General features: G+C 39.2%; 1 protein-coding gene across 1 annotated transcript; it reads right to left on the bottom strand.

The window, feature by feature from the left end:
• Positions 1 to 78: 78 nt before the first annotated feature.
• Positions 79 to 19,931, bottom strand: PWP2 (PWP2 small subunit processome component). The gene is made up of 21 exons (XM_072847609.1): positions 19,834 to 19,931; positions 19,610 to 19,722; positions 18,696 to 18,790; positions 18,204 to 18,303; positions 16,997 to 17,140; positions 16,404 to 16,539; positions 15,647 to 15,867; positions 14,265 to 14,408; positions 12,683 to 12,753; positions 12,445 to 12,581; positions 10,556 to 10,704; positions 9,768 to 9,915; positions 8,446 to 8,596; positions 7,917 to 8,097; positions 6,812 to 6,959; positions 5,559 to 5,667; positions 5,029 to 5,094; positions 4,445 to 4,663; positions 1,927 to 2,077; positions 764 to 838; positions 79 to 589 (listed from the first exon to the last, which is right to left on the bottom strand). Exons 1-21 carry the CDS (start codon positions 19,849 to 19,851, stop codon positions 430 to 432), a joined length of 2,736 nt encoding a protein of 911 aa, XP_072703710.1. The 5' UTR covers positions 19,852 to 19,931; the 3' UTR covers positions 79 to 429.
• Between the last annotated feature and the right edge of the window lie 132 nt (positions 19,932 to 20,063).

The following is a 20,063-nucleotide window of genomic DNA, read 5'->3' as shown; positions in this document are numbered from 1 at the left end:
AGGACTTAAAAAAAGCATTTAAAAAAGTCCGTGACAAAGTATGACAAGACTGCATTACAAATAACTCACAATACTTAGTCTATGTACAATGCATTTTTAATAAAGAACGCACTTCTTCCAGTTGTATTTCTAACTTCACTGATACAAGAATACATTTTTGTCTTGCTTGAAATCAGGAACAGTAAAAAAAGAAATCAAGGAATCAATACATCAATGCTGTCAAGCTGTTATGGCCACAGGGTACACCAAATACACCATGGATGGCACTTTGTCTATCCTACATTTCACTCACTTCTGTAACTCACATGTAACTCCATTCACACTGTTAAACAGAGTTAAAATATGCCACTATGAGGGCCACTCATTCTCAGTGAATACCACTGCATAAAATTACTTTGTCTTAGGTTTTCTCCCTCCCACGAAGAGTAACTAGGAACTAAGATTGTCTTTATGAACTTCTTGCATAAGATAATCACTGTCAGAATCCAACTCATCTTCATCTACTGATGTTTCTTCTGCGAGACGTTTCATGCCCCGCTGTTGTGAAATGGCCAATGCATATTTAATATTGTAGATATTCCATTCACAGCTGTAAAAATAAATAGCAACATGTTAGAAACAAAAGTCCATTTTTCTCCTAAAATAAAAACAACTCTAAAAGACGACCATCTCGAAAGTTCTAATACCATGCTACCATCCCCCAAATTACTCCCCACTTTTGTGCAGGGTTTTGATTTAAACTTCTAAATGTAATAATACATACAGTTTGGAAACATCTTCAAAATGACGTTGGATGCTTTTCTGAAGGAACTGAATCACAGGGAGCAGCTTCACTGACCTTGAACAGAGAAAAGATGCAACTTGCAGTGCAATTTATGTTTACATATGGAAATCTAGAACTTTTCTATATTCTCAAAATTTTAACAAGCATACATATTGACTTTTAAACATGAACATTTTAAGATAATACTAAATAAACAAAAACTTTTTGCTTTTGACTCTGCCCTCAATGATTGTACTCAATACAAGTAATATTATTGCCAGAAATCTTTTTTTTTTCCTAATGTCAAACTGCAGCTTGAAGAACTAATTGTGCTTGCTGTAACGATGATAGTTCCTTCCAGCTACTACAATACTTTCTGAACAAGGAAGAGTTTGTTTTAAATTGTCCTCTTCTACTTAATCAGCAACAAAAGGAGAAAATTTGTTTCAGTCATTTCAGTAACTAAAACATTAATACCCATGTTGAAGCAAGGAAAGAGCTACACAATGCACTGTTTCTTTAACCTGCGGGACTCCCTCTCAGATTACCTCTCACTTACCCTAGTTTAGATTTGTAAATTTGCCTATTTTTGTCCTGAAAGTCTATAAACTCAATACTACGGATGGCTGAATACAATTCATGTGGCAGGCACGTGTAGTTGTAAAGAACTATGTAGGAAAACAGAATACTAACAAGCTAGAAGTGCATGCTGTAATCACAAGCTAAGTCTACAAAATGCAGTCAGTACCTGCACATTATCTTTCAGTTATATTTAATATACATAATTGTTTAAAAACATAATTGCCAAAATCTTATCACTCTTGAAATCTTTATGCATTTATAGGGTAAGCAAGCTATGCAGTTTTACCTGTAATATTTAAAAAATGTTTTTGCAATTTATCCTCACAAATCCTATTATGCATTCCAATTCTATCATATACACTTGTTAGTAAGGAAGTTGTATTAAAATGTAAATTTTATAAATAAATGTAAATATTTAAATAATATTTATTGAAAGTACATGTAATAAATGTAAATCAAAAGTAGTTTTAATTGTTTTATATGCATCTATCTAGAATGTCAGTAACTGTTAACTAAAAACTTCAAACTGACAGGTATTTTAAAAAATGCTTGTCAGCTTTTTACATTCCACAAGATCTCACCTTGTTTTCAGTTTCTGTCCATGCAGCATGAGCAACTTATGAGCCCAAATAAGATAGAACTCTAAATGGCAAGATATCTCAAATGCAGAGGCCAGGAACTCCAATACTTTCTCCACATACAGATCTGGGAGTGATGAGCAGACAACATCAACTGTGCAAAAAGAAAAAAAAGCCCATAGACATCACAGCTGAATTATTATTTGGAATAACATGAAAGAGACATAGGAAAACATATAGAGAAGGAGAAGAAAGCACCGTCTTGGCAACTATTTGATATTTAATATTGTATTTCAGGGTACAGTACCACAGCCTCTCAGGAGGCAAGTCTTTCCTCTTTGAGCCTTCCAATCACTACTGTATTTAAAAGCAAGAACTTAACTGCCCCCCTCCCCAAGTTCTTCCTCCTACCAGAATACTCTCCCCACAATCTCTCCTTCAGAACTTTTACTTCCACCCTTTCCTCTTCTTTTGGTGTAACTAGACTTTATTGAAGTCTTGTTGCTTCTGACTTCATACAAATTTCTGTATTCAGTGGAACTAGTAAGGCGTAATCAGAGGCAATAAAGGATACTTGAAAAGATAGCAAAGTCACCTGCTCAAGGAGGAAGCGTCCGAATGCTGTTAGCAATTGCACAGCACAAAGAAGCATGATTTATAAGGATTCACAATAATCTCACATGTAACTATGATGACCTCATTCTATATAAGCTTCTCTCAAAAATAACCAACTCCTATTCTCTGCAGCCACCCCAACTGGCCTATGTAACATTCAACAGTAAAGAGAGGTTTTCTGCCTTTAAAGAAACAGGCACACATTCATTCTGTTAACAGTGGATTACAACGCCTGAAATTTCCGTGCCTCATCCTCTGCTTCTTAGGTTTTGGCGCCGACCTACTTACCCAGTGTTGCCTGTGTACATGCAGTTTTGGTTAACTTCAGTAAAAGAGAACTAAGTTTTGCCAGACAGAGGCAAACACCATTATGCCAACCAACGCAGGTGCAAAAGGTGATTTACCCTGACATGCATAATTATCAGGCTTGCTACCTAGGGAATAAGGTAAGAAAGTCCTACAAAGCAGTTGGCTTGAAACACAGCTGATTTCAGACTTGAGCATGTTTTGACTAGATAAAAGGAATTTTTATTTGTTACACATGAAACACTGGAAGGAAATAAATACTTTTTACTGGAGCAACGACACTGAGGTAAGAAAACATACATTAGAGTTACTATGACGGAACTGTTAATGAAGTTATGAAGTTAAGTAAAATACACTACTGAAAGTTTATTTTTAAGGTTGTGTCCACCATATATAGCTAATGAATGTGCACATTAGTTATCAGAATGATGAAACCTGTGCTAAAGAATGACTTCAGTAAATGTCCTACAAAGCTGAGTGACATCTTACCTATTTCTTTTGTTTCTGACACAATTGTGAAAGCATCTGTCTCATTAGAAAGAGCTTGCCACTTAACCAATAATCTGTTTGGTGTGTGTGAACACAGCCCTCTAAGGACCATATTTACATTTGTTTAGAGGGACGAATTTCACAAACACTATCACGGAAGGAACAAAAATCATCAGAACTTCAAACGGCTGACAGTTGCAGAGTTGCTCCAAATTTTGGCAGTCCAAAGCAAGACTAATTTAGAGCAGCTGGCAGACCTTTATCCAGCTGAGTGCTGAACACCTCCAAGGATGGAGACTCCACTCCCTCCTTTGTCAACCTGCTGCAGTATTTGACTACCCCCAACACATTATTGTTTTTAATATCTAGTTGGAATTTCCCATGCTCCAAGAGATCTGTTGCCTCTTGTCATATTATTGTGCAACCCCAAGTCTGGTTCTGCCTTTTTTCTAAGATCCCATTAGGCACTTGAAGACAGTAAAAATGTTCCCCTTCTCTTCTAAAGACTGAACAAACCCAGCTCTCTTAAGCCTCTCCTAAGCTGTCATGCACTCTGGCCCCCCAATCATTTTCCAAGCCCTCCACCAGATGCTCCAGAGTATCAACATCTGTCTTGTACTGGCAAGCCCAAAACTAGGCGCAGTACTCCTGATGTAGTCTCACAAGTGCTCGATAAAGACGACTAATTCCTCAAACTGCTGACTACATCCTTGGTAGTACAGCCCAGTATCCGGTTGACTGCCTTCACCACACAGGCACACCATTAACTCACGTTAAACTTGCTGTGCCCCTCCAACATCAGCTGCTTCTGAGAACTGACACCCAAAAACTTTACCTGCATATCCAGACCGGATCAAATTCCATGTTCAAAAGTCACTAGATGAGCATGCAGTAAAATTAAAACTTAAGTTAACACCAAAGAGTCTACTTTTTTTACAAAAGACCATCCATTCCTCTTTAGTCTTACGCTACAGTAGACAGTCCTTAAATATCAATGTTGTAACTCTGCCCCCGCCCTAAGCTAAACTCTGCCCTCTACATTTCAACTTATTTGGCTTACACATCTCTGCTAACAGCTAGCTCAGTCAAATTTCATGGAAGATCCACTTGCCTTCATTGCTAGGTACAGCCTCCATGACCTCCTGAATTAATTTCTTTTCATTCAACTTGAAGGCCATGATGATAGCCACAGTGTATTCCTTCTGATGCAGTGTTTTGTGTATATTGCTGGGTGTGACATCAATATCCAGCTCAAAAGGATCAAAAATTAGCCCAGAGTCCAGTGAATAGATAAGTAGACCCTCTGTGGTGGTGGCTGCCCAGCTTCGTCCTAGAAGAGAAGTAACAATATTTAAGAACAAAGCTGGGTTTTCTAGGATGGAAACAGAAGAGTAATGATAAACAGATGACTCTTCATTGCTTACAGGAAGTGGGTAAGATTGAAAACCATGCATCATTGATGGACCTGTCAGCAATGACAATGCTTGTAAAAAATACCAGCTGACAGTGATGTACACTTAAGTTTCCTAATTATCCACTGCATGGGAAACTAGACTAGAAAACTAGCAGCATTGTATAACGTCTGGACAGACCATCTCCAAGGCATTTGTACTTCATTATTACTCCTCCAATGCTCCAGCCTTTTGCTTGTTTTATATGAAACAAAAAAATCCTAAACTAATTGTCAATACTTACCTGTAGGAGAGAATCGCAGGCAAGTCACTCTTATTTCTGGTTTAAAGTGTCGATAACTCATGTCACCTAAAAGAGAAGTTTAGAAGTGATTTACCAAAAGTTCACAGTCTAGCTATCAACTCTAACTATGCTGTTACCATTACGCTGAAAAATAATGCAGAACGTGCCAAAACCTGGCAGATTTGAAGACAGGGTAAGTAAGGGATGGTCCACATCCAAGAGATCTTACAGCTAAAATTAACAGTGGGACTGAATTTTGCTCTTTGAAAATGAAATCAGGACTGCTGGGTTCCATACCCAGGAGACCACAGTACCTCCTGTTTCCTGTTGCTTCTACTATGCAAAAGATCTCATCCATACAACAGCTGAACACTTGTGTAACAGATCCCTGCAGCTACAGAACATTCAGGTAATGCCAACTTTAAAACTGAGCTGAACAATTCAAACCCTTCTTATCTGGTATCGACTCTACATCAAAGGTTTTGATCCACATAAAACTAGTAACAAGACAGCAAAGCCAAAAGCCATACCTCTTTTTACTCCAGGAAGAGGAATGGCAACACCATCTTCATCTCCAGTCCCTTCATCAATCAGAGCCATGCTGCCAAATTCCGTCATTTTTCTCCGATCTAAGTACTCCTAGAAAAACACGTAAGTTCCATTCACTGCACTGAATCTCCTCTCAAACATCTGTATTAATTGAAAATTCTCCATAACATTCAGGAGTTATCTAGTGATTATTTATTTGCATTTTCTTCCAAAAGTTTCTCCAAAATCATGGAGAAAACTGACAATTTCACAATAGTGGGCAACAGTGTCTGACCGCAGATGAGAAGCAGGCTGCTTCAGTCTTAAGGCCTCAGCACACCACAACTCAGTTTAGACTGCAGTTTCACATTATCGTATTGTTGTTCTACTTAAGAGATACACCATTTCCTCAGATGCAGCCCTACTCTTCCTCCCCTTCAGGTTCCATAACTGTACTGTGCTAATGTAAGGGCTGTGCAGCCAGACAGCTATGCAAATGATGTTTTAGGGACCTCCCCACCCTCCATTTTTAAACACCCACCCCCTCCAGGATTCTTTTCCAGCTGGCTCACTTCTGGTATCCTTTTAAGCCACATGTTGAGCTACGCTAGCACAATAGAGGGCAGCAGACAAATGAAGGCTGCTTCACAAACCACTGTTGTCAAAGAAACATATTTGGAACCCCAGTCTGGTACAGCCTGTCATGAACACTGGAACAATCATCATTCTTCCAGGTAAGAGGATGTTAAGAAGGGTTACTGGAATTTTTTCCTTCTGATGCTTTTCATTGTTCGCTTTAAAGGAATTCAATTTTGCATTTGGCAATATTCAGAAACTGAGTTTGTAAAGGTCAGTGATGTTCTTCTGTGTCCACAATAAAATCCTTAATTTCTTTACGAACACAAGCAACTGACACTCAGGCAAAGTTAGCTTAGTACCAAATATTGATCAGTTAGATTTTCATATTTTCTCTTCAAATTTAAGTTACCTGCCAACTGACTTAACTATATGTAAAAGTTTGCTCATTCAGTACAAACACACTGCAATCTGGCAAGACTTTAATTAGCTGAATGTCAGGAATTAATTTTGTTTTCTGAGAAATATTTCCTTGCCACTTTCCTGCACAAAACCAAGAAAATGAACCCATGCTTAACAAAACATTCATGAATCCCACTTAAATGAGATGTTACACCAAAACCAAAGTCTTGGGGGCAGGGAGGGGAAATGAAAAAACCTGACTCCTGTGGTCACGTACCTCCATTGCATCTAAAGAAAAGTTGCATGAGATTTCAAATTTTTTCATAAGAATCTGTTCCTTGACATTATATATACAGACAAATTTTGACAATCCACCTGCCAAAATAGACTGACCATCTGCTGAGTAACACAGAGTAGTAAAAGATCTAGTAAAAAAAAGAGAAAGTAGTTAATTTCACTGCCACATCTGAGCTAAAAGCCATGAGTACAGTGTGAAGACACAGACCATTCCATGGAAAAAGTAGAGATCTTCTTTCACACAGTATGTACTTAACACACAAAACCATTTACCACAAACAAGTACTTGGTGCTTTACTATGAATCACAAACAATTCAGAACTTCAACAGCTTTTTGAAGTACTTCCATACTTCTGATTCTAAGTCACAACTCAATGAATTAGCTCTCAACTACACCCTACACAAAACTAAGGATGGTCAGAAGAGCTAGAGAAAAACCAATGTCATGGCATGTTTTAAAGAGACGGTTGAGAGCTCATCACCAAAAAAAATACTTTTTTTTTCAAAAAGCCATCGTTTCCTTTTTTCATTTTGTTTTGAGGGGGAGCAATACAGAAAAAAAGAGGGGCTCAGAGGAAAAAAAAAAAAGAGAAGAATGAAACACGACTTCTATATTATGCTTTTTGACAGCATGCAAATTCAAGTTGCCTTAAACATTACTTCACATGTAGTAATGTGTAATAAAACCCACAGCGTATTTACATGTTTTTTTTAAAGTTTAACAGTTTCTCCACACCAATAGTTACACACTAGGACCTACGTAACAAGATATCCACTTAAAAACCTATCACATTTGGCCAATAAACAACTTGTCACAAGAAGCTCAATATTATGCTGGCAACCCACGTTTATAACTGATGAAACATACTCAGAATAATGCTGATCAGTGGGTGAACACAGCAAAAGACAAAAAGGATCCATCCAGATGTCACGTCAGGCAGTCTTTTAAAATCCAGCATCAGAACCAAAATACGTGAATAGCAGATGCGCTCTGAAATCTTCACGTAAAAACCAAATGGAAAGAAACAATTCAAAAGCAAAAGCCAGTGTGGCACCCTCTTTTCACTACGATCTCATTTACTTACTTTCCCTTCGCTGCTTTTTTGGCAGTAATTTTATCAAGCTCCTTCCTTCCCATCTGAAGATCATGCCTTCCCTCAATTGAGCCAGTCTGCACTGCATTTTCATGATCCCAAAATGTTATCTGTCCATTCAAAGCAGCAACTGCAAGTTCCTTGCCATCAGGACGGAAAGCAACAACAAGAACTGCAAAGAATGTAATTAACAGTTAAAAATGCAGTCAGATCTTTTCCTAAGAAAATACCCTGTATTTTTCCAGGATCTTATCTCAACCACTAGAAAAAGCTTAAGAGTAACAAGTATGACTGTACTTTTTCTCTAGACAACATACAAATGTTTAGCTAATTATAAAGCTAGACTAGTATTAAATAAAAAAGATTTCTTGCACTGTTAACCAAGTACTATAGAGAACTCTCTCAACTTTTGGTTTTCATTACCAAGAATGAGTCAGTCTGTATTTGACATGTTCTGTTGTTCATTCTTGAAATATTTTTTATAGTATTTTTATATGACATAAGATGAAAAAAAGGTTACCATCTGAGTTCAATATTAGCGTCTCCTTTGTTCTCCAGCTGTCTAACATATCCCATAACTTGACAGTTTTATCCCAAGAGGCACTAGCTAGAACACACTTCATTGGGTTAAAGGACAAACTGCTGATGGGGCCCTCATGACCTGATAAGACCTAATAAAAAAAGAAAAGATAAAATGGAATTAGGTGAAAGAAGCTGAAATACATGTAGTCTGCATTCAGTAAACTCTAAATATAACAATGAAACTATGCCTAACTTGTCCACACATGCTTGAGGTCACTTTTGGACATGTAGCATGATACATATCAGTGAGTCTACACTTTTTATTTTCAGAAGTTTTAAAAAAATTCATGGAAGTGCTAGCCACTCTTATGCACACATATACTCTCTTTAGAGACCAAGGAATTTGGTCTTTTAGGAGATTTAGGAATACAGTGCGCTCGCTCCTCCCCTCCCCCCCATCAGAACAATCAGACCAACTGTGAAAAAGCAAGTCATTGCTCTGAGAATTCAGTATGTCCTACAGCCAAAAACATTTAAGAAAAAACACTAATAAAAACTGTGAATAAGAATAATACACACTTTTATGGCATGGAGCTCCTACTCCTCTCAAAAGAAATCAAGGAAAGAAACTATACTCAAAAAACTCTGGAGATCCACTCAAGTATATGCTGAGTTATTTACTATCAGTGATCTGTATTTAATGGCTATGCCAAATTAAATACATGAATTGCTGAGTTCATCTGCTTGTAGAAGATGTACATAATGCTTAAGAATTGAAAATAGCAAATGAGCTGAATTTTCTCAGAAGTAGTGTCCCTCCTTTATTACATCTACTCTCAAGAGAATGCATTTCAAACTAGCAGCAAGACAGTGGGGATTTAACTTAATACCACCCTACACAATATAAACCTTCTACACAAGAGATCGTGCCCCTGCTCTGCTCCAGCAAAACTGTCCATGAAATCTGTACTGATCTTAGGACAGCACCTACAATTTCTTCATTACCTGCAGAAAATATGTAGAAGAGAACATCTCTGAACAACTACTGGAGGAAAGAGACTCATGCCATGTGCTAGCTCAGCAATACTGGTGTTACCTCATCAGCTAGAGAGAACTCATTATTCCTCATGCAAATCCAGGATAGCCTCCATGCAATAAATCAAAAATTGCTGAGAGTAACATAGTGTAGCTTCAGTTCTTGATTATAACAAAACACTTCATGTTGTATTAAAACCCTCTGACTAATCCCAAAGTTACTCAGTATCATCACGATCTGTATTATGTGTTAAATTCAAGCTCTCCAACATCATAGGTCCTTACATCTAGCAGCCTCCCACTCTGCATTGACCAGATGAATATTTCAAAGGAATCCTGGGAACCAGCTGACACAATCTCGCCACTGGAGTCCACAGCTAAACAAGAGAACTGACTCGGTCGTGGAGATGTAAAGGTACGGAAATTGCGGTATCTGTTGTAAACGTGAAAATAAATTACGAGAACATTTTAGGTAGATTTAAACAAGTGTTTTACAAATGTATTTAAAAAAGGATTTCATTTTACTTGTAAAGTCTTTTAAGCTATCTACAGAAAAAAATATTCTTTGTATAAAATTAGATGCAATGCCTCAGCATGATTCCAAGATTCAAAAAAGGTATTAACAACTCTGCAGAAATAACAGCCAAAAATACTCAAACAGAAGAGCTTTCTTCTATTACATAGCATATGTCCATTCTTTAGAAAACATGGGCTTGTTTACACATCCAGTTCTGTACACAGTCATATTACAATGGCTCAACCACTAAAACTATGGCAAACATTCTGTTAGACAGGTGCCTTCTCCCCATTTGAGGAGTAGAGCCAGACAATGATCTTACTGGATTTCCAGCTTCTCTGAGAAAAGTTCTCGCAGAATTTTCTTCACAGAAACTGGACGAAGTGACAGGATTCCTAATTACTATCTAAATTTGAATCAAAGGCTGAACCAAAAATCAATAAAGCAGTACTCACACTTGTGCAACTTCAACTTGAAAGACGCAATCAGCAGTTTGCTGTGTTTTGGGGGGGTGAAAGCTGAAGACTAAATGAGACAAAGCTTTATAAAGAGTTACCTGTGTAGATCAAAGGCACGCACTGTTCCATCTAGGGAAGCACTCAAAATGACATAACCATTGGAAGTAAAAGTTACAGCAGTTACACCACTGGTATGTTCTGTAAAAGTGACAAAACAAAAGCTGCTTGAAGTGTTCCACACTTTCACCTGCAAGAGAGACAAGAAAAGCCTTCTTAGCATCTCCATCATCAGTTCAGAGAAAAAGTAAGGGTAAGGGAGCAGAAGAGTAAAGAAAAGTTAGTCCTAAAACTCTGCAATAGCATAAAGGACTTTCAGTACCATTAGTAAGGAATTCTGTGCAAGTGAGACAAACAGGGCCACAGCTTATCTTTAAACCCCTAGACATACATATACTACATGAAAATCTAAGTGGAGACAGACACAAAAAAAATTTAAAACAAAGCTAATTTTCAAGGAAAGCTATAGCACTTGGTGAGCATGTCAGGCTCCCAAGCTTTGGACTGTCCACTGATAACACAAGTGTCAAATTCAAAACCAACTGTGAAGCCATTCCAGAAGTTACAATTGAGATGTTATTTCACTGTTTTTTTCCAAACAATAATGTTATGTGTTTAGCTATCTGCAGTTTGAGACACCTGGGGTTTGTCCAATTTAAATATGAATGGCAGAAACCATGAAGTGGCAGGTCTTTTTTCTGATGTTCAGGAGTTCTCATAGGAAACAAGATACTATCTGTCCTGGTTTCAGCTGGGATAGTTAATTTTCTTCCTAGTAGCTGGTATACTGCTGTGTTTTGGATGTAGTATGAGAATAATATTGATAACACACTGATGCTTTAGTTGTTGCTAAGTAATGTTTACACTAGCCAAGGACTTTTCAGCTTCCCATGCTCTGCCGGGCGCCTAAGAAACTAGGAGGGGACACAGGCAGGACAGCTGACCCAAGCTGGCCAAAGGACTATTCCATACCATATGGCGTCATGCTCAGTATATTAACTGTGGGGTGTTGGCCGGGGGGCAGCGATTGCTGCCTGGGGACTGACTGGGCGTCGGTCAGTGGGTGGTGAGCGGTTGTATCACTTGGGTTTTTCCTGGGTTTTGTTCCTCTCTCGCTCTCTTGTTGTTTTCCTTCTCATTACAATTTATTATTATTACTTTTTTTTGTTCCAATTATTAAACTGTTCTTATCTCAACGCACAAGTTTTCTTACTTTTGCTCTTCAGATTCTCTCCCCCCTCCCACCGGGGGGGAGGATGAGTGAGCAGCTGTGTGGTACTTAATTGCTGACTGGGGCTAAACCACAACACTATCTTTGTCCCATTTACGTGCCAAGAGATTATGGGATTACTCCACAAAACATCTTTTAAAAAATTTGTAAAAGTACATGTACACCTAGCCTACCATTTCAATACAAGTCAACCATGAGAAGCTCATTTTTCTTTTAAATAGCAAGCTTCTGCAACAGTACATTTCAGAAAAGTCTGTTTAGGAACTGCACTTTTATAAATAATTTGAAATTAATTTTGTATCAAAACCACTTATTAAAAGGGCATGGATTTGCTGACATTCATTAATCCCAAAGTATCATGGAACCACCACAAGCATACATAAATTAACATTCGATGAATTAAATCTTTTTGTGTTTATGGTGACTACAACTATAAGAATTAAAAAATCATCTGCTAAAAACAAAAGAAAAAAAAGTGATGCAATTTGCAGAGAATACCAATAATAGCAAATCAAAAAATATAAATGCTCTAGAGAGAAAAATCCAAACATTCAAGTGAGGACAAAAAATTATGACTTTGTACTAAGAAAAATATGTATCAGTTACAGTAACAGCGCTTTCTACATAAAATGGAAATTCAAGCTTCTTACTATGTTATTAAGACTTAAGTTCATATTTCAGTGATATTGCATCACTTACTTTCCCATCCTCCCCTCCAGTTACTATATACTGTCCATCTGGAGAATATGCTAACGAAACCATGCTGTTGAAATGTCCCTGCTGCTTCAGCACATAGGACTCGCTTTGCCATTCCCACACCAGGAGCTGACCCAAACCTATAAACACATGAGAAGAATTAACCAGAATTATGAATACAATGATGAGACTCTGCAAACGCAAGCCACGAAACACATACAGACCAAAAAAATTTACAAACCTGAACATCCAAATGCAATCCAGTCACCAGTACAGTTGATAGAAATAGAAGCTATCCTTTGGTCTGAAATACTGAAATATGAGAATTACCCAATAAACAAACATGTGGTTTTATGCCTTCGGAGATAAACGCTAGATTTGAAGTTTTATTTCCTCTGTTCAAGCAAGTTCTTTGATTACTTTACTGAATTTCTGTATCACTGTAACATCAAAAGCAGCATACATGTTCTTTCCTTTATTATAGTCAAAAACATCAAATAGACAATACTGCCTTATTCAGAATGAAGACAGAGTATCTACATCCCAAAGACATACTTGCCAGCACAGCATAAAACTCCCCACATTCAACAACAACAACAAAATACTTTTTTGTACAGGGAAATTACGCATTCTTTAGCTAGCATCATGCAGCAATGAAAAAGAATTATGATTTTTCAACTTAGTGACAATTTACAGATGATTTTACATATGCAGAACTTTTTTTTCAGATACTGTCTTTATTTTCTGCAAAGAAACTGACAACATGAAGTCCAAAGCATTGAAGAAATCTATAGCCAACAACTAACCACTCAGGAGTTCCTCATTCAGACCTCACTTTTCCATAATAAGCTATGGAATGGAGTTGTATGGTATTTTAAGTCTAACTATGATTCTGCCCTTCCAGAAATTACAATACTAAATAGATACTCTGTGACAGTGTGCTTCCCCCACCCCTGACCTTAATCTCCTGTAACCCTGTTCAGGTGATAACTACCAGTGATGGTCATAATGGCTGCATCTGGTCAGGATGGCTGCATGATGGCTCAAAGTGGATTTGGGAGCCAAGGGCTATTGTACAATATGCCCACCTAACCACAGCGAAGAAACTAAAATCTGTGGTCTGTATGCAAATATGACTATGAGTCAATCATCTTACCCCCATAAATAGTGAGCAGCCCAAGAGCCCTTTGAGCTCTCCTGCACAGCAGTGGGTTGCACGCCAGGATCTCCCCTTAAGTAGGGACACCTCTCAAGATTACTCCTTGAGGTTGAGAGACTCCTTGCCACAACAGATCCTAGGTAAGTGACTAATAGCATGCTAAACTTTGAAATCTTAGCTAAGTGATATAAAGGATTGATTGAGCATATATAATCCTTTAGACATAAACCGTTGACCAAGTCTGGGACTAGGATTGGATCCAGCCGCACCTAGACTCCTCTCTGAGAAGGAGTTTAGAAAGCAAGGGGGTCCTTTTCTGAACTTCGTGACTCAATGGGAGGGTCTCCCTGACAGTTTTATCTGACCCTGTCCTCTATGCAGTAAATAATCAAGTGTACCTCACCATCAAATCTTGTTAAACCACTGTCGCATTGAACTTTCTTAACTCACTGTTCTATATCAATAAAATATATTTTTTGCTTCTCTCTTACGAGTGAAGTGCACTCTCACTCCGAATCCGTGACATACTCATGTTTAACATATTTGTGCTTTGATTATTCATCCTTCACTACTAAACATGGTGTGTTCTCAGACAAACAAACAAACCCCCAAAACGTACCGCACGAACAAAACCAAAGCAAAAAACAACCACCCCATACCTCACCTCAAGGAGTGGATTAGATTGAAATCTGGAAGCTCATGGAGGTGAAAGATTCCAGAGGCAAAACCAGTGACTAAAAGGTGTGTTTTCTTGTGATAAGCCGCAGATGTCAGGTTATTAAAGTCTCCCTCTTTATTGAAAAAATACCTGGCATCAAAGAAGTAAGAAAAAAAGCAAACAATGCAAAAGAAAAGTACACTGTTATAGTTGCATTTCAATATAGGTCAAATATTTTGATCAAGGTATCCTACAATAAAACTAAAAAGCAGTAGTTTCAGGAATTGCTAAATATATGTACTTTACATAGCTAGTGAAAGCTAATTTTCTTTTCCTCAGTGTTTACAGCTGCTACAGTAATCTGATTATCAGAAGTGACACCTGACCACATGCAATGAAAGGGACTAAAAGTTAACCTCAGAGGAACTGCACTGTGCATTTCCTTTTGATCATCTAATGCCAATATGGGTGACTCATGAATTCACTGGTTATCCTTCTATACGTGAGTCCTCTTACAGAGGAAGGAATTGAAGCAATAGTCATAAATATTATACACCCGGTAAAGAAGGTTTTCACAGTTTCTTTGTAACTATCTCTCTTACTGGAACTAAACAGATAAGCACCACATGATGGCCAAATAAAAGAGCATCAGAACACTAGCCAACAGTTGCCTACTCCAAATTCCTTCAGTCTGGAAGTGATGTTCACTGAGGCTAATTCCAACCTAGGTTGGGGCAGGCTACTTTCTTTATGCTTCTGTTACAGTCAGAAAGACTGAGAACAGAAGCCTGATGCCAAGTGTTCCTAATTGGCCTCTACATGCATCCAGTCTCTCCTTCACTCACTGACAAAAGAGATTGCCTATGAACGTTATCCGTCTTCAAGCAAAGCTAAATGCTGTGACTATCTTAAAACTGGACTATTCTTTGTAATCCACATCTCCTTCAGACAGACAGGGAGATTCTTCAGGAAGGCATCTCCAAGTAGTTTACCAAAGAGGCTGATGAGCTATCTTTATCAAACGTTGCTGTCACCTCTTGAAGCCAGCCAATCTCTTCTCCTCTATGCTCACTTAGAGGATACTATACTAAAGATCTCCTTACGCTTTTTGAGTTTCAAACATGAAAACATACACCGTAAGTCAGTATTTCTTGTATTATTAAAATTACACTGACTTGTTATTCTGAAGGTGAAGGGTATCACCCTTCATATAGTCAAGGTATGACAAACAGATGTTCTACTGAAACTATTTTAAATGGCATCTGTAGTAAATTACTAAATCCTGGGCAGTTTTATACCGCTTTGAATGAGTGATAAAGGGTGAAAAAAGCCCAGTATAGTAAATCCCCCTAACAACTCTGTCTTTGGAAGACTGAAAAATCACTTACTTTGCAACACGTGAATATTTAACCTTATTTCTAGTCTCTTGTTCATTTGGATTGGCTTTTCCATGAATTTCTTCACCCGTTGGCTCTTCAAGAAACTCTTCATCATTTTTTGCTGCATTCTTTTCCCTAGCTGAATCTTTAGGGGGCATGGGCTTCAAACCATCAAGCTCTGTATCACACTGCCACACACACAGAGCTGCATCCTGGCTAATTGTGTACAGCTAGAATACAAACACACAAATGTACATTACTGTGTAATACCTATGTTTTGTACTCTGCTGTCTTGTTATGAATATAGAATCTCAGAAGGGGCAGCAAGGCTGCACTCTAGCATTAGGATAATATATTACTTAGACCTCTAGAATGTGAGGTACTTTGATCTGGAAAATTCACTTGTCCTGAGAAACTGGTGATTTACTTCACCTGCTCTCCAGGAAATTTTGAAAAGACCAAAGGCAATGTGATTACCAGCTGGCATTACAGCTAATTTTTTTTTTTTTTCATATTTACAACTATAACTTTCAGAGGGAGCAATTTTAAATAACTTGCTCTCCTAAAGTTTACTTCTTCAAATGTTCACAGAATTGTAAACTCCTGATCACAGCAAAGGAGTCAAGAGACATATTACTTACACGTTTTCTAAATTCTGAGATGGTCTACCAAAATAGTCAGCACCCTTACCTACAGATAAGATTCTTCAGCTAGAATTTTAATATTCAAGTATTAAAATTCAAGAATGTTGTGTGATTATACATACATCTAAACTGTTCTCTTCAAAAAAGCAGGCTACTATTATATCCTTATGCCCTCCAAGTGAGTAGTAGATCAAGTTTGCCCATCGTTCTGCTCCAAACACCCATGTAGACATGTCCTTGCTCCCTACTGCGAAACACCTACAAAAGAAAAGGCAATTTGAATTAGAACACTGGCTTGCAAAACTCTTCACTGGGGGAGAACATTCTGAATGGGAAGACATCGGTTACCACTTTAAAAGTAATTTTACACACAACAGAGTTGTAAACTGAGGTTGGCAACTATAGCAAAGGTAGGTGGGATTAAATACGTTCAAAAGGTCAACCATGCTCACTTTCCAGAGATATGTTCCTTTTACCGATAACTAGGCATTTTCAAGCAAAAATGCATTGCTGATCCCTAATACACGCATGTTTTATATTTCCTAGTCTGCCTAATTACAATACTTTTTAAATTTAAGATAGAATTAGAAACAGAAGAGCCAAAAAAAAATGTTAAAGCGAGTACAATACTTTAGAGCAAAGGAAATGGACTGTAACACACATACAAATATTAACAATATGAACAGGTAGACAGTGCTTTAGTTTAACAACTTACTTGGAATCATCAGTCCAGTCAATACAAGTTGTTTCATCATATGGACCATAATAGGTTTTGTCCAGAACAAACGCATTAAATTCTCGTTTCCTCCCAGGAGCATGGTACATAAGAGCAACATTGTCTTTTGTAATCACAAATTTCCTGTCATATAGGGGAAAAAAGTATAATTGCACACAAAACTGTTAAAGCAAACAATTGTTTGGTACAGACAATGTTGCAATACAACAAAACAATACAATGTTAAAAAGGTTTCTGCATTACTCAAGTGATAAATACGGATTGCTTTCGAATTAAAACCAGAAAATTATTTGCAGATTGATATTATCCCCCAACTTCATGAATGCAGGTATACCTTACACATTGTAAGACAGAAAGCCTCAGTAAAAATCACTTAAGTTGAATAATAAAATATTTATTCTCTAATTCTCACAAAGGAAGGAAAAGTTCAAACATTCAAGACAGGATATTCTATTTCAACCTCTCTTCACCTCCATATATTGGCCACTTTCACAAACACAAAGCACCTGCATCCCTGTTACACATATCCTCTAATCTGGTCCTGTTGCCAGTATAATTCCCTAACACAGAACTGTGACTCCAACTTTCAAGCAAAAACTCACTCATGATCACTTTAAGTCAATCCAACTGAGGAATGCCACCAAAAGGGGAACTCCGCACTTTTTCCTCTCACCCTTCTGATACCTCTAACATTTATGTCACCACACTTTGGCTCAGTGACCATGCAGTCAAGGGACATCAAAAGAGGCACTCGATTCAGAGAACTGCCTCTTTCAGTAGCACAGTTGTCTTAGACTAACCAAGTCAGCAGTGAAACTGCACCGCCACGAGTGCCATCATGCAACTCTGCAGCACTGACTGTCCCCACCGTGGGCTCTTTCACATTATCTACGATACATAAGAACAGCTAAGACTCACAGCAAATCTTGTATGTTTCTAAGAGTTCCACCATAGACAGACAACATCTGTGACAGGCAACTTTCCAGCAAGTATCTGTTTCCAAGGCTTTGCTTTTCCTCTTTTCTTCCCCTCTGAACTTTACAAATAAAATTACTCTGATCAGCTCAAAATCTCCCCTATGTTAATCAATAGGTATCAACCCCAGCTTCATGAGAAGGTCTTAATTACAACTAGTTTATGGGGTAATTTCTGTTGTTTTGTCCTAAAGCATGCACATTTTACTTACTTGCCATCAGGGGAAAAGCTGACACTGTGAACTGGCTTGTGAAAATAAAAGTGATGTATCACACATTTACCGATCAAACTGACAAGCAAGGCAGCTCCCTCTGTAAGGGCAGAAAAAGAAGGATCATGGAAATAATCCGGTTCCCAAAGAAACCATAACCCTAGCAAGCTTAGTTTCTTTCCTCTTTAAGAGGGGGAAAAAAAAAACCCCAACAAACCAGCACCTCGTCAGAAACTTTTCAAGACAGCGTGCTTAATATTATTAAGAAGAAAAATACAATCAAAATTACAAGACACTTTCTAAACTCTGTAAATAAGTTATTTTTAAGTTCTGTAAGTAAAAACACCTTCCCCTGAAATTCTAACATAATTTTCAAAGCAGAGCACTTCTAATTTGTGTTAAGGTTGAATACCTAGCAATACAGACTTTCCTCTTCAGGCTGTATTTTTATTTCAACCTTTTATAAAACAAATGCCTCCTTTATGAAAGTACCTTCATCAATTAGTATGGCAAGACTTCCATCTGGAGAGAGCCCCACGCACACAATATTAAGTCGTGTAGCCAACGGGAATGTCTCACACTTATTACTGCAAGAAAAAGATAAAACAGTAGATTGAGTACGAGGATGTAGAAATAACAGTCATTTTTGGTATCAATGAAATACGGTTTGGTACCTATGTTAAAGCCACTTAGACGTAAAGCCCCCATGACCCTCTTTAGCTGCCACAATCCCATCAGCTATGGAAAAGATGGGCTCCTGACCAGAATCCTGGTATAATGAGCATCAATCACAACTCTGGCCTATAGCAAAAGGCAGATGACAGTCTAGGCTTTGCCATATACAAGAGACAGTACAAGACAGATGCACACAAAGAAACCATATGACTCAATCAAATGCAAACCATTTTTTCCCCTCTTTATTTGTTTCTAAAACACATCTTTGCATGCTACTTATGCTATTCCCCCCACAGACCTTTGTACAGAAAATCTGCACCGTGCAACACCTCGAGAGCTATGCTACTAGGCAGGTTTCTACCTTTTAACGTTAAGCCAGACACTTTTCAGGACGTTTTGGGAAAGCAAATCATTCTTAAGAGCCCCAGCCCATGCCAGCTGCACCCCCACACCCCGCTCGTCTTTTCACGTAGGACTGCGGGAGCCGGCGGCGCAGGGAGCACCGTTCTCCCCCCGCCATGGACAACGCGAACATGGCTGCCCCCGCGCCGCCCTCGGGTCGGGCTCCACACCCTGCTGCGAGCTTTACTCCCCTCCCCAAAAACGTGCTGGCAGTACCGGGCCCTTCCCCTTCCCCCCCACCGGCAGGCGGCCCAGGCAGGGGCTGGCGGGAGTGCTAGGCCGGCGGGTCTGAGGTGGGAGGGAGGCGGCAGAGACTGGGGCTCGCTTACTTCTTCAGGTCGAAGACGGAGATCCTGTTCCCGACGGGGCTGATGAGGGCGCTGCCATCGCGGGTGAAGTTGAGGTTCCCGCGGCGGTACACGGTGCCCAGCAGGCCGGAGAACTGCGAGGGGAGGCGGGGAAGGGAAAAAAGAAACAGGGGGCGGTCAAAGGAGCAGGGGAGAGGAAGGCAGGGGCCGCCGTCCGGCGCGAGCGGCTGTCGCCGGGCACTCACCCGGTACGCGAACTTCATGGCGGCGGCGGCCCTACGCGAGGAGCGCGTGGAGCCGCTGCTGGCACGCGTAGCCACGGAACAACGGCAGCGCAGGGGCGGAAGCGCGGCGGTCCCGCGCATGCGCTCGAGGCGGCGGCGGCTTCCCGCCGGGGGCGGGACCAGGGCCGGGCCGTTGATGGGGCGGAAGAAGCCGCTGCTGGTGCCGCGCGTGGGGGGCGCGGGGAGCGCAG

The sequence above is a fragment of the Ciconia boyciana genome, chromosome 1, assembly GCF_034638445.1.
Source record: "Ciconia boyciana chromosome 1, ASM3463844v1, whole genome shotgun sequence".
Classification (NCBI taxonomy): domain Eukaryota; kingdom Metazoa; phylum Chordata; class Aves; order Ciconiiformes; family Ciconiidae; genus Ciconia; species Ciconia boyciana.
Note: the sequence above shows the minus strand (reverse complement) of the source record. Positions and strands in the feature narration are given on the sequence as shown.

What these genes read in the sequence shown, in the direction of transcription:
- PWP2 (XM_072847609.1), bottom strand. An exon ending in AATCTAATCCACTCCTTGAG is followed by an intron (nt 12,754 to 14,264) that starts GTGAGGTATGGG and finishes CTCATATTTCAG; the next exon opens with TATTTCAGACCAAAGGATAG. An exon ending in GGACAGAAACTGAAAACAAG is followed by an intron (nt 839 to 1,926) that starts GTGAGATCTTGT and finishes TCTCTGTTCAAG; the next exon opens with GTCAGTGAAGCTGCTCCCTG.